The sequence below is a fragment of the Meleagris gallopavo genome, chromosome 7, assembly GCF_000146605.3.
Source record: "Meleagris gallopavo isolate NT-WF06-2002-E0010 breed Aviagen turkey brand Nicholas breeding stock chromosome 7, Turkey_5.1, whole genome shotgun sequence".
Lineage (NCBI taxonomy): Eukaryota > Metazoa > Chordata > Aves > Galliformes > Phasianidae > Meleagris > Meleagris gallopavo.
Window position 1 is genome coordinate 1,411,014 of NC_015017.2, and position 11,922 is coordinate 1,422,935.

General features: G+C 37.7%; 1 protein-coding gene across 5 annotated transcripts in view; it reads right to left on the bottom strand.

Moving 5' to 3' along the window:
- USP40 (ubiquitin specific peptidase 40) overlaps positions 1 to 11,922 on the bottom strand; it is a 32,745-nt gene that overhangs the window by 7,793 nt on the left and 13,030 nt on the right. For 4 of the 5 annotated variants that reach the window (XM_010713228.3, XM_010713225.3, XM_010713226.2 and 1 more), the window contains exons 12-24: positions 11,334 to 11,415; positions 10,561 to 10,732; positions 9,719 to 9,803; positions 8,625 to 8,695; positions 7,213 to 7,529; positions 6,212 to 6,338; positions 5,446 to 5,503; positions 4,426 to 4,479; positions 3,212 to 3,300; positions 2,451 to 2,537; positions 1,935 to 1,971; positions 592 to 656; positions 9 to 83 (exon numbers count right to left, since the gene is read on the bottom strand). In XM_010713228.3, coding sequence (XP_010711530.1) covers positions 9 to 83; positions 592 to 656; positions 1,935 to 1,971; positions 2,451 to 2,537; positions 3,212 to 3,300; positions 4,426 to 4,479; positions 5,446 to 5,503; positions 6,212 to 6,338; positions 7,213 to 7,529; positions 8,625 to 8,695; positions 9,719 to 9,803; positions 10,561 to 10,732; positions 11,334 to 11,415 — 1,319 coding nt within the window. The remainder of the gene's footprint in view (positions 1 to 8; positions 84 to 591; positions 657 to 1,934; positions 1,972 to 2,450; positions 2,538 to 3,211; positions 3,301 to 4,425; positions 4,480 to 5,445; positions 5,504 to 6,211; positions 6,339 to 7,212; positions 7,530 to 8,624; positions 8,696 to 9,718; positions 9,804 to 10,560; positions 10,733 to 11,333; positions 11,416 to 11,922) is intronic. The other variant, XM_010713229.2, reaches the window with a different exon arrangement.

Here is an 11,922-nt window from a genome sequence, read left to right on the forward strand (position 1 = left end):
GCTTTTACCTTCGGTGGAAGCTTTCCTTCAGTTACAACCAAAGTATCTCCTCTGCAAACATTAAGTTCCTTCAAAGTAGCATTCTGCAGGAAGAGAAAGCACAGTGTACTTGGCAGCTTGCATGTTCTCATGCTTTGTTTCCTAAAGCATGACTTATTTAATTTTTGTGCCATGCATGCAAAATATTCAAGGTGTTTTACTTTTCTGCATTCACTACATGGAGTCAACTTTGCAACAGGACACATTATACATCTATAGCAGCCTGCTATCCTATTGAGCTCCTTCACATCTTACCAATTAACACCTCATTTTTTGTTTGTAGATACAAGCATCCTCAATGCATGCTAATCCCACACCTTAGGTAAATGTAGCTTACTAACAGTCTCTGAAAACAGGAGGCAGTGCATATGTTTCCCATTTAAATCTATGGTTAAAATGGCTTTATATAATCATGTGAAAACAAAACACTGGGTTGAGTAACACAGCACACACCAAAACACCACTCAGACTTCCTCATCAGAAAAAATCTCTACAGAAAAAGTGGAATAAATAAGGTATATACGATTCAAGTCAAAACTAAGATCCTCCTACTTCTTGACTTAAAGCTTCTCCTGCTTCAAAGCACCAGTCCATCCTTCTCAAATGCCAGCTGTCACCTACAAACAACAAAAATAACCCCATGGAAAACTAATGAGTCAGTAACAGTATTTCAAGGGGGGAAAAAAAAAAAAAGCGCACAGGAAACCCACAGACTCTCAGCAGTGACTGTTCAGGCTGTTTGGCTTCTTTGTGTGTTTTAAAACACCACTCTGATTAACCGAATCAAGTGCCACCTTCACATCCCTCCCCAAACCCTAAAAATACCCTTTGGTGTTCAGACTTAAGATATAAAGGTAACTCCTTACCTACCTACATTTCCTTTCTTTAACTCGTGAAAATACTCTTTATTCTTTGCAGGGTACATATCTGACTTTCCTAACCAAACAAAAGCTCACAAATCACTTCCGTGGAGAAAAGGCTTACCTTGGGGTCACTTGAAGTGAAGTCTGACATTTCTTTGAGAGCAGCCAGATTGCAAATCTCTACACACAGCCAAATTTAATTTTTCAAAAATGGCAATTTAAAAGAAAGCAATGAAAACAGGACCATTGTTTCTTGGCAGTTAACTACACCACAGGGAAATAAAGGTTAAGTTTATATTTTCAAGACATCATTATCTCCTCCACTCATGTGTACATGTACACAAGAGCAAAATGCTTCATTTTCTCTTGGACTGCTCAGTGTATTCTGACAGTAACATGTTTCAGGAGTACACTTATGCTTTATGGTGTATGGTTCAATTTGCAGCCATCACTCCACCATAAGATGTTCAGCACTCAATGAGTGCTTAGTATTGAAGATGGGAGAAATTGCCACTCCAAGATCCCATCAGCATCAACAGAAGGATGTACAACTAGGAAATCCCAGTGTGATGCTGGTGCTGTCTGCCTCTCTTCTTTAAACCTCATGCAAAAGGTCAGTGACAAGAATTCCTACCATCAGATTCCAAAGCAATGCTCAAACTGTGATCTCATTTTATTAACTTATTTTTGCCAAGTGACCTAAGAATGTCTTTTTCCTTAAGAAGTTAATCTCACGCAATGACTGCAATAGGAAACAGCCAAACACCTCCACCTGCATGTGCACCCAAATGAGCAGCCCACAAAATGTGGGCTTTGCCATATCTCAATTACATATAAAGCTGGAAACTCCACTGTCAGTTTTTATCAGAGAAAAACCTGCAAGTTTGTAATTTTTTCCTCCCCCTTCCTCACATTACAGTGACAAATGAGTGACCATAACAAACTTATTATTTTTTAACATAGCAAGAACTGTCTTACAATTATGGAAATGGCTTAAAATAAGTCGTTAAATAACAATATAATACAACTAACCTGATAATCCAGATTTTTCCAGCATTAAATTTAGACACTAAAAAAAAAAAAGTGTTGGGACTTGTTGTAGTGCACAGAAAATAAAGTTTTCAGCAAATCAGCACTAGAATTTTCTAACGTAAAAAATATCCAGAGTAATTAATTCTTGTTCAACTCCTACACTTACATAGACACAGAGTATTTGAGCTACATATTAAACCTTTTAAGATGATTATCTAATTTCCAGCCTGTATACATCCTATCATCCTTTACAAATCATGCTAATACTGTCTTTGCCTGATGGAAGATACAAAGTTCTACTGCTCATTGGCATCTTCTTGGATTTTTCTGTTTTAACTGTGAAGTATTACTTGGTGAAAGTTAAAAGCAATCTTCCCCATTGGTCTTCTAGAGCTGAAACACTGCCTTTGACTTAGTGCCTTAGTTGAAGTGACACGTGGGTATGAAGCAAAGTTCCCTATAAGCAGCAGACCTGACACAATCATGAAAAAAGCTTTTAAGAGAATCAGGACTTACTTCTTTCACAGAGGCAGTCTCTTCCACAACAATTTCCATCTCAGGGCTTGTAAAGTGGTCACGTTCAATAATAAAATATAAAAAGAGCTAAAAATGCAAGTATAAACTGTTCAGAATACATACTGAAATACAGACATACTGTGAAACAGCTCTCCCTACTGCATGCAGTTACTGTACCCAATACCAGCTATTACACGCCAGCCATCAGTTAAACAGCACTGAAGCTACTTTTGGCTACACCAAACAATGTAAGCAATCTAGAGGAGCACATGCGATCAGGTGAGCTTCATAAACCAGATGTGCACATGCTTAGCATGCTGCAAACGAAAGAGTAGCCTGCTGGCTGTACTTTGACACTTTGATCTTTAGATCTTCAGAAATACACATGGGTATTTTTTCCTCCTCCATACTGTAAATATGCAGACATAAAACTTAGCATCTCTCTTTTTTTACTCTATGCTCTTTAGAGAAGTATATAGCATCAGATCATGGACAACTGCAAACAGACTCATGATAAGTGATCTACTGTTAGTCAAACGAGCCATATTAACTGTTGACATTTATGCTCTTGGCCTTTTGCAACTGAGCTAAGTGGTGCAAACTTTCTTGCCAGTACATAAATTCAGCAAGCACTTTTTCCCCCCCATGGTGATTACTACAACCATTCTAAAGACGAAAAGAGGACCACATGAAATACTGGGAAATGTAAACAAAGCACAAAAGCAAAGTCCAGTCTCTTTTCAGTCACTGTTCTGTTATACCTGAGTGGAAGTTGGAGCTTTTCCACGACACAACCCTAGCAAGCTTCCCATTTTCAGTTCTGCCTCCTTGACAGTATAATCCTCAGGCACTTCAGGAAGAGGAAAATAAGGAAATCATCATAAATTGCTGCTTAGTGAAAATACCCATTCACTCTGCTCTTTAGACAAAGATAAAAATGTTCAGTGACATTTAGACAACTCATTCTTCTGCTTACACTAAATCCATAAGCCTTCTATGACTAGAGTATACCTGTATAAAGGTACCTTCCCAGCCACCTCTTGATATACGATGAGAAGAACTTAGATTGAAATGGACACTTGCAGGTTATCTGGCCCAAATCTATGCCCAAACCTTGGTCTCCTGGTAGTACTTAGCTAACAAAATATATCAGAAAAATAGAAATACAGAAAATATTTACCTGCAAACATAAAGTTGATCCACTCAATTTCTTATTGCTCCCCCAACAATGAGAAAAGCAATGCTGGAGCTTCTAATCTGCTGAACACAGGCCCTCAGGAAATCAGTTATATAGCGACAGAGATGCTATATGCTCATCTAAATCAAAAACTACATTGTGGCACAAATACGTTCCTCCACTCTTGTGAAAGCAGAATTCCAAGCATTACTCTGTTTGACACAGCACAGACACAAGCTATTTTCTCACAATGAATAGGAGCATAACAGTGCTTGCTCCACCACTACAATACTCAAGTCCACTGCTCCAGCTGCACTGAAATCCAGTAACCCAACCTCATCTATCACTACTCTAACAAATGTAGTTAGTCCATTTTGTTTCAAGAAACAGAAAAATGTGGAACAAGGACTCTGTTTTCTGAACATCCATAAAGCTGCTCTGTAACGTATCTGTTCTCTAATGTATTAGCTATCATTCACACCAGATCATTAATAAACTTGGCAGTTTATAAAACAAGCACAGAGAACAGAAGTTTATTAATCCCCAAAGCCTTGAAGAATACAGCCAGTGGTCAATAAACAACAGCAGGTATGCTGATAGATATTGCTCACTGGGCATGAAAGTAATAAAAGCAAGTTGAATATTTAACACCTAGTTGTTTATTGGTACTGTTAGTAAACAGTAAAACTGGAAAAGAGAAAACAACTGCTATGGTTAAGTTTGGAAATTAACAGAGGGAAGCTTCATGTCTCCCAGTTTAACTTATGGAACGACACCAAAATAAGTATATAAATTTACCTGGAGAGAGAAGTTTCCCATTTCTGCTAACAGGTCTAAGACAGCTTTCACTTGCTGCAATGGAAAGGGGTGGGGAAGAGAGGTAGGTGTGTAAGTAATTCAAATCATAGTAAATTTGGCTTAGAGGCTCAGACAGGTAACATATTTAAGACAACAATGAGTTTCACTCAGAGGCCTCTGGATGGAGATATTACATCAATAGGAGTTAAATTTCATGAACAGCTTCAGTATTTATCCCTTCTGTGGAAGACTACTTTCTCTTTGAAGCCACCTTTTAGCCACAATGAGTAAAACACTGTGAAACTGGCCAAGTTTTTTCCAAAGAAAAAGGCATCAACAAAAGCTTTAAAAGAAAGACAATTTTTATGTCAAAGAAAATGAATGAAGAAAAATCCATTTTCAATGTAAAACTTCAATAAGATGACATGACTACTCTGATTCAAATAGCTTCTGGAAAATTAAAATGTATTTTCATCAAGACTTGCGCTGTTGTTTTTTTTTTGTTTGTTTTTAAAGCTTGGAAAAAGATTTTACATAGAATTACAAGATTCTAAATCTTTCACACCCTCTTTCCAAAAAGTCTAGTAATCACTTCACAGCACTGGATTTGCTGTCTTAAGCTGTCTGACAGAATAAGGAAGAATACAGTTAATGATAAGGCTTGAAGGGGATTTTATCAACATCTATAAATACCTGAAGGAAGAGTGTAAAAAGTACAGAGCCAGGCTCCTGTCAGAGGCGCCCAGTGCCAGGACCAGAGGCACTAGGCACAGACTGGAGCACAGGAGTTTCCTTATGCCCATCAGGCAGCACTTGTATGCTGTGCAGGAAGCTGAGCACTAACACAGGTTGCCCAGAGGGGCAGTGGGATCTCCTCCCTAGAGGTCTCCAGAGCCACCTGAACACGGTGCTGGGCATCCTGCTGGAGTAGGGCTTGGGCTCCTGCCAACCCCAACCATACTGTGAGTCTGTGAAATTTCAGCATGACCAGATTTTTAAGTAAATCCGTTGAACACTCACCTAGCTCCTCCTCTAGCTGTAGCTCGTGTATTGCTTTCATCTTGATATCTGACATCACCTAAAAGAAAGCAACATTAACACTTCTGAACAAAAAAGCCAGTTACACATCTACTATTCAAATGCCAGTTCACAAAAGGCAGACTTCAGAGTTACATTCTTACTCCTGCTAATATTATACACAGCTAAAAATATATTTCTTATTAATACATAAAAATATGATACCTGTACATCTATTATATGTAACATACTCAAGGAAAAACGTCTCATGAACAGAATTCCAAGGAAAAGAAAACAGTCTTTAAATTTTCCCATTTATGAAACTAACATTTTGAAAATATTTATTTTACACTTGGTACTAAGCAGGACTTCATTCTGTAACAGGCAATAATCTAAAAGCAGAAAAGGTACCAAGGAAACTATCTCTTGGGAAAAACAGATTTTTTCTCCTTATCCTGCATCTTTCAATGCAGGAAATATATATTATAAATATATATTATATGCAGGAAATAATATTTTTCTCCTCTCAGGATATGTTTACTAGCATGGTTTCAAACGTGCACTTACAGGATGGTCCAAAAAGATTAACACAGTAACTGTGCTGTTTTCAGTTACCAGTGCTGTGTTGGTGCAAGCTTCAGGCTACTGTCTCACAGAGAAACATCAGCTCAAATGCTAAATCCAATCCTCATTAACTGGCCCACCTTCTCTGGCAAAAACTTATCAAGGCAACATCCAGTGTTACATCCTAGACGATCAAACTTCTTACTGTTTCAATTGTGGCAGTAATTTTAACATGTTTCTCTTCATCATCCGTTCCACAGAAGTTTTTCACCTGGAGCCAGCTGATGTCGTATGTAAAAGCAGACAAATTACCACTTGAAATATTCACCAAGCTGTAAAAGTGACCAGTGCAAAGGTAGTCAAAGACAGTAAAACTGTATCTTATCTGGGCTAGATTGATAAATATCAAACTAAACTAAATCAACAGTGCTTAGGTCACTAAGAGTGGCAGCTTCAGGTACAATCCAGTCACCATTAGGCTCACTTAAATTAACCTGGAAAAACTGTTTTGGTAACTGTCTTTCAATGGAAACTGAGCTTCTGATGGTAATTCAGAGTCCAAGTCACTTTGTGAGACTAGACTTAAACCTTCTGGAAAGATACTAATAAAGCAGGCTAAGTCATAACTAAAATTTGAGACTTTGTCTGTGGATCTGCTACTACAGAGAAACAGGTTTTTTTTTTTTCCTGTCACTGATTTAGTTCAATGTTTCAGAACTGTTTCAAGTAGAAAGTCATAATTTATCTAACAAGTATATATACACATCTCTCAAAACAGAAACCTTAGGATTATAAACTCAGAAGGGAAACGAGACCAGAAATTGCTCTTGGCAACTTTAGATTCAACTAGGAGATTCAGCAGAGCTGCATACTCTTCTGATACAGCTCAGTTCCTTCATTCCATCAAGTTTCATGTGCCAGCACACTGGGCACAATTCGTTCTCGTTAGCCTTTCCCTTTACAAATGTAAATCAAAGGATGTGACTGCATCTGCACATTAAAAAATACCTAATGATTGAGAAGTGTCTGACCTCAAAAATGTAAGATTATATTAACTTGAATCTAGAATGTCTCAAAATGCCTGTTTGATTCACAAAATAGGCATATTTACACATATATGTACACACACACACCTAGTATTTTAACTAAACAGATTTTGCCATAATTACCTTTTTGTTTAACCATACTTACAATCAAGATGGTTACCTTTGATCATGGCTGTCTAAGATTAATACTGAACATCCATCTGTCAGACCAATGGTTTTGATGGTTTCCTTCATATGTTCTTCAAGAAAAACCTCCCAGTTCTTGGCTTCTTTATATCCTGAGTCATTCTTTAAGATTATTCCTCCTGCTGGTGCTAATGCTTTGCACAGATCACTGAGTTTTGTGCTGCATGGAAAAATGTGCTGCGATTCTGTGAAATGCTGACCCTTCCCTCCTTCATTATGTTCCACTAAACGAAGAATGTTTAAGAGAACAGGTTCATGATCAGGGCCTGCCATCACCTTCACGCCACCAACCTGAAGAAAGGAATGCAGTGTTTACACAGTGATCAATAATACACTCCGTTGTAAACAGAAAAGATTATAGAGTGATAAGAGACAACAGTAAAATTGCTGAAACAGGGTGGACCCTCTCACAGCATTAGGAATAAACCAGTTTTGACCAAACGCCTTCTGAACAGAACTACAGTAACTCAAAGGTACCACCGAAGGGAAAGCGTGATGCTAAGGTGTGTTCAAGTCTGTATGTGCAGTAAAAACATTGATAGCTAACTGAAAACAGACAACACAGCCTCCATCGAATTAAGAGCAGTGAAATTTAGCTCTGCGGGACATTAAAAGAAAGAATAATAATGTGACTGAGGCTGGTCAGATGAGTTACATTTTGAAATCTGGCCTTCCTGATTTTCAACCCAGGTCAAGATTATAACTCCTTGCCATAAAGACTCTGTGTTTGTTGGAGTATTGAAGACCTTACCTAAAGATCAAGCAAGAGCAGAATGACTCTGTCACTTGGAGGGAATTTGTTGGTTTTTCTTTGTTTTGATAAATCAGTAAATAAGTGCATACTTTTACAACACAAATCTTTTTGAAGCAATATTTTCTCCACAATAGATACAGAGGGCAAACTTGTACTGTGTCAACACAATCACTTAGGCAAGTATTTGAAATTTAAGTAAGGGTCTAAAAATTAAAGGGATGATTAAACATCGAAAATGAGTGTAGTACTTCAGGGAGACCAAACACGATTCACCACAGGGCAGAAGTTTCTGTTACCATATTGCTATCACCCATCTCCTTCCAAGAGGCACCAGGTCCTCTCAGAACATACCCAGCATAAAATTGCAGTGCATTCAGGCACCTATGAATCTGACTGTATCATCATCTGCATTGCATAACTCTAACAAGAGCCACACTGTATATACACAGAAGGGAACAGTGACAAACTGTGAAGGTGTCATTTTCTAGATGAGGCTAAGTGGTGTCCCCAAATGTTAGCATGTCAGCAGCACATGTGCAAAACAGACTGAGGCTTCTAAAAACACGTCTGGGAATTTGCAGCTTATTTCTTTAGAATTGACCAAGGGGAAATGATATTTGGTTCTCTTTTACCTCCTTCCCATTCCACACAAAAACGTCTGCTCCATCAACCAGCCCAAAGCAGTCCAGTGTCAGCTCATCTCCTAAAAAGAGGAAATTGTCAAGCTATTCAGCCCCAAAACAGACATGCAGGATCAGTTGTAAGCAGATAAATGCTGGCATATTTTACTGTCTAAAGTCTATCATTATAAAAGTTACTGTGTGATCAGAATTTACAAGGGGTAAGTTGGGGTTTACTCATGTAGCAAGAGCAACATTACATACACATCCTCATAGCACTCATAGTGAAGATGGCCACAGCACAGAGGTTTCAATTCAATTTCCCTTGCGAAATGAGGCTCACGTGAACATTTGACAGAGCTGCTTGGTGAGGATTATCTAGATGAAATTTCACAGTGAATCTATACATTTAATTACATACTACATATTCCATGTGTACTTCTCAAAACATTTTAAGCTTACTGTTATTTAAAGAACTGTACTAAGATTTGAAAGAATGTTAATGGTGTCTCTGTATGGTGTCAGTACCTTTCAAAGTTGGATTATGTTCTGGTAGTACCCCAACTTTTCTGAAACAAGCCATAAATAACCAATAACTGGATAGACTTTGGAAGACTAACACTTAAAGTTGCATAGCAACGTAAAGCTGGAGACACAGCAGATTATTTTTAAATGTTATTTTTAATTAATATTAATTAATGTATTCTTCAGGCAAATACTTTCCTTTACAGAATTCCTACTTCACCTTAAGCACAAACTTTTTCTTAATGTCCCTCTCTCTCCTTCCTATCATCTTTTTTACCTACTAGGTAGACATAATGAAAGCAGGTATTTATAAGCAAATTAAGGTAAAGATATAAATCATTATCTTTTTGTCAGCAAATATACTTAATTCGCATAATATTTATATTGCACTTCACAACAAATATTACATATAGAAAGACTGAAGATGTTTAGTTTCGCTACTAAGTGGATAACAATGGAAGAGGACTTGCACATCAGTTAGAATCTGAGTACTCAAAAATGTGCTTCTCCCAAACATTTGACATTTTAAATCCACAGTGTCCACACCAATCACGTTTTATTCTTATATGTGGTAGTCTTACCATCAAGTATCTGGTAAAGGTGCAGCCCTGCTGGTAAAGGTTTAGCACTACTGAGAACCATGTCTCCTTCCCAAGATTTCATCATCTAATTGGTAAGAACAGAAAAGAGAGTAAGCAATTACTCAAACCACTCAGAATTATAACTTTGCCAGAAGCTGTCAGAGGCTAACAAGCTCACTTTCACAATTCATAGCTTATTGTTATGTCCTTCAACAAGACTAGTGGCACAGAAAGCACACGATATTATTTAGGACCTGTGCTTTCAGACCAGTCACCAGGTAGACTAACATGGTTTCAACTGGATACCAACCAAAGGTTGCAACCTCTAAGCAAACAGTGTTTCCAGAGAGCAAGTTAGCTTTGTTTTAGATGTTGACAGAAAACCTTCCATGAAATGTCACATTCCTTTAACACAGTAGAGTACAATTGCAGACATTACATTCAATAGCTGAGTTAAATTTATCATTGTTTCCTTTTATTTTCTCTTAAAATACTCTGAATATTCATTATGAAGACCTGACAAATCCGTGAAAATGCCCACAAACTGAACTTATTCTTCACATTCCAGAGTTCTGCAAATTAACAATTCTTGCCCAATTATAAACCTTGTAAGCTAATTATTTGAAGTCTACTTAATTAAAGCTTCACCAATCAGTCAGTGACTTTTAAATACTTGAAGGGCTGACCTCAAACTAGTATTTCCTCTTGTGAAAATTCAAATAGTTCTCAGCCTACCACACATACTGACGAAAATTTCTGATTGAAATAAAAATAGTGGCATAAATACATGAATGCTGTTGTAACCCAAGGAAAAATAAATGTTTATTTAATAGAGCAAATACCTGGAAAATTGATTGTCGAAGGTCTCCTAGAGTTTTTCTTCTGTCAACAGTCAGATCTAGAACGCTCTCTCTCCAACTAAGTGAAGGATGCAAGGCCCCATTGTGAAATTTATAACATGTGCTCAAATGGAGACGTAAATCAATGCTATTGTTTGCCGAGTCACACTCCGCTCTTGAAAGAGTAACAACAGAAAAAAGTGATGTGTTTACCACTGATAAATGGCTGAACTATTTCAGAGATGCTTCTGGGCAGTTGTTGTGCAGTTGATACTCTCATGACTGAGCTCAATGTCACATTCTCCCCCCCATCAAGGAATATGCAAAAAGCTGCTCAAAAATTTTGATAATTTATTTAGTGTACAATCCTCCACATGCACAGAACATATTGTTAAAGGGCTCATTCCTACACCTTGCTTTGACCTTCCTGAAGAAGATGATAAATTTTATCTTTAGGGATGTGAGGATTGTAAGCTTTTGTTTTCCAAGCTGTTACAGATAAACATTCTCAAGACACAAATGCAAAACAAGAGGAATTTTGTGGAAACTGTCAGACATCTATGCCTTCCTCCTTTGTAATTGTATCCAGTTCCATTAGAAAGAAGGGGGACAAGTAATAAGAGACAAAATTTGTAGTCCTTAACATCTATGATATTGAATCATTTTAGTATCTAACTCTACATCTGTTCTATGAGTTTTTTTTCATTTTAAGTCACTTCTGAGATATGTAGATGAAGAATGCTGTTGAAAAGATTTGTACAGTTACATTAATATACCTCTTTTTTTGCAGCTCCATGTTAGCAGCATTCATTTCATTCAGAAGATGTTCAGGAATTTGGTACCTTGGATTTCCTCGAGCTGCAACACATAATATAATCGAGTTTGGCTTTGGCTCAAAAATGTGTTTTGGTAACAAGGAAAGTGAGATGAGATGTTACAACAGTAATCATTGAAAGTCTGATGCAATAACAGTGACCCTTCCATAATAGAGAAAATTAAATTACAATAATCAGAACAAGAGCTTTTACGTCTCCCATGATTACATCTGTCTTTCCCTAAGGGAAACTGATAAATGAACACCGTTAGCAGCAACTTCTATTTCTTTCAGTAAGACAAATTAGAATCACAGAATCACAAAATCTTTTGAGTTGGAGGGGATCCCTCCAGGTCCCAGAGGCCAACTCCTCTGCAACGAACATCTACAGCACACTGCTGGCTCATGCCCAGCTGCCACCCACCAGGACCCCAGGTCCTTTTTGGCAGGACTGTGTTCCACTCTTACATCCTCCAGCTTGTACTGGAGTGGGGTTGCCACAACCCAGGTGCAAGACCTTACACCTCTGCTACTATTTGTGAAGTACATTA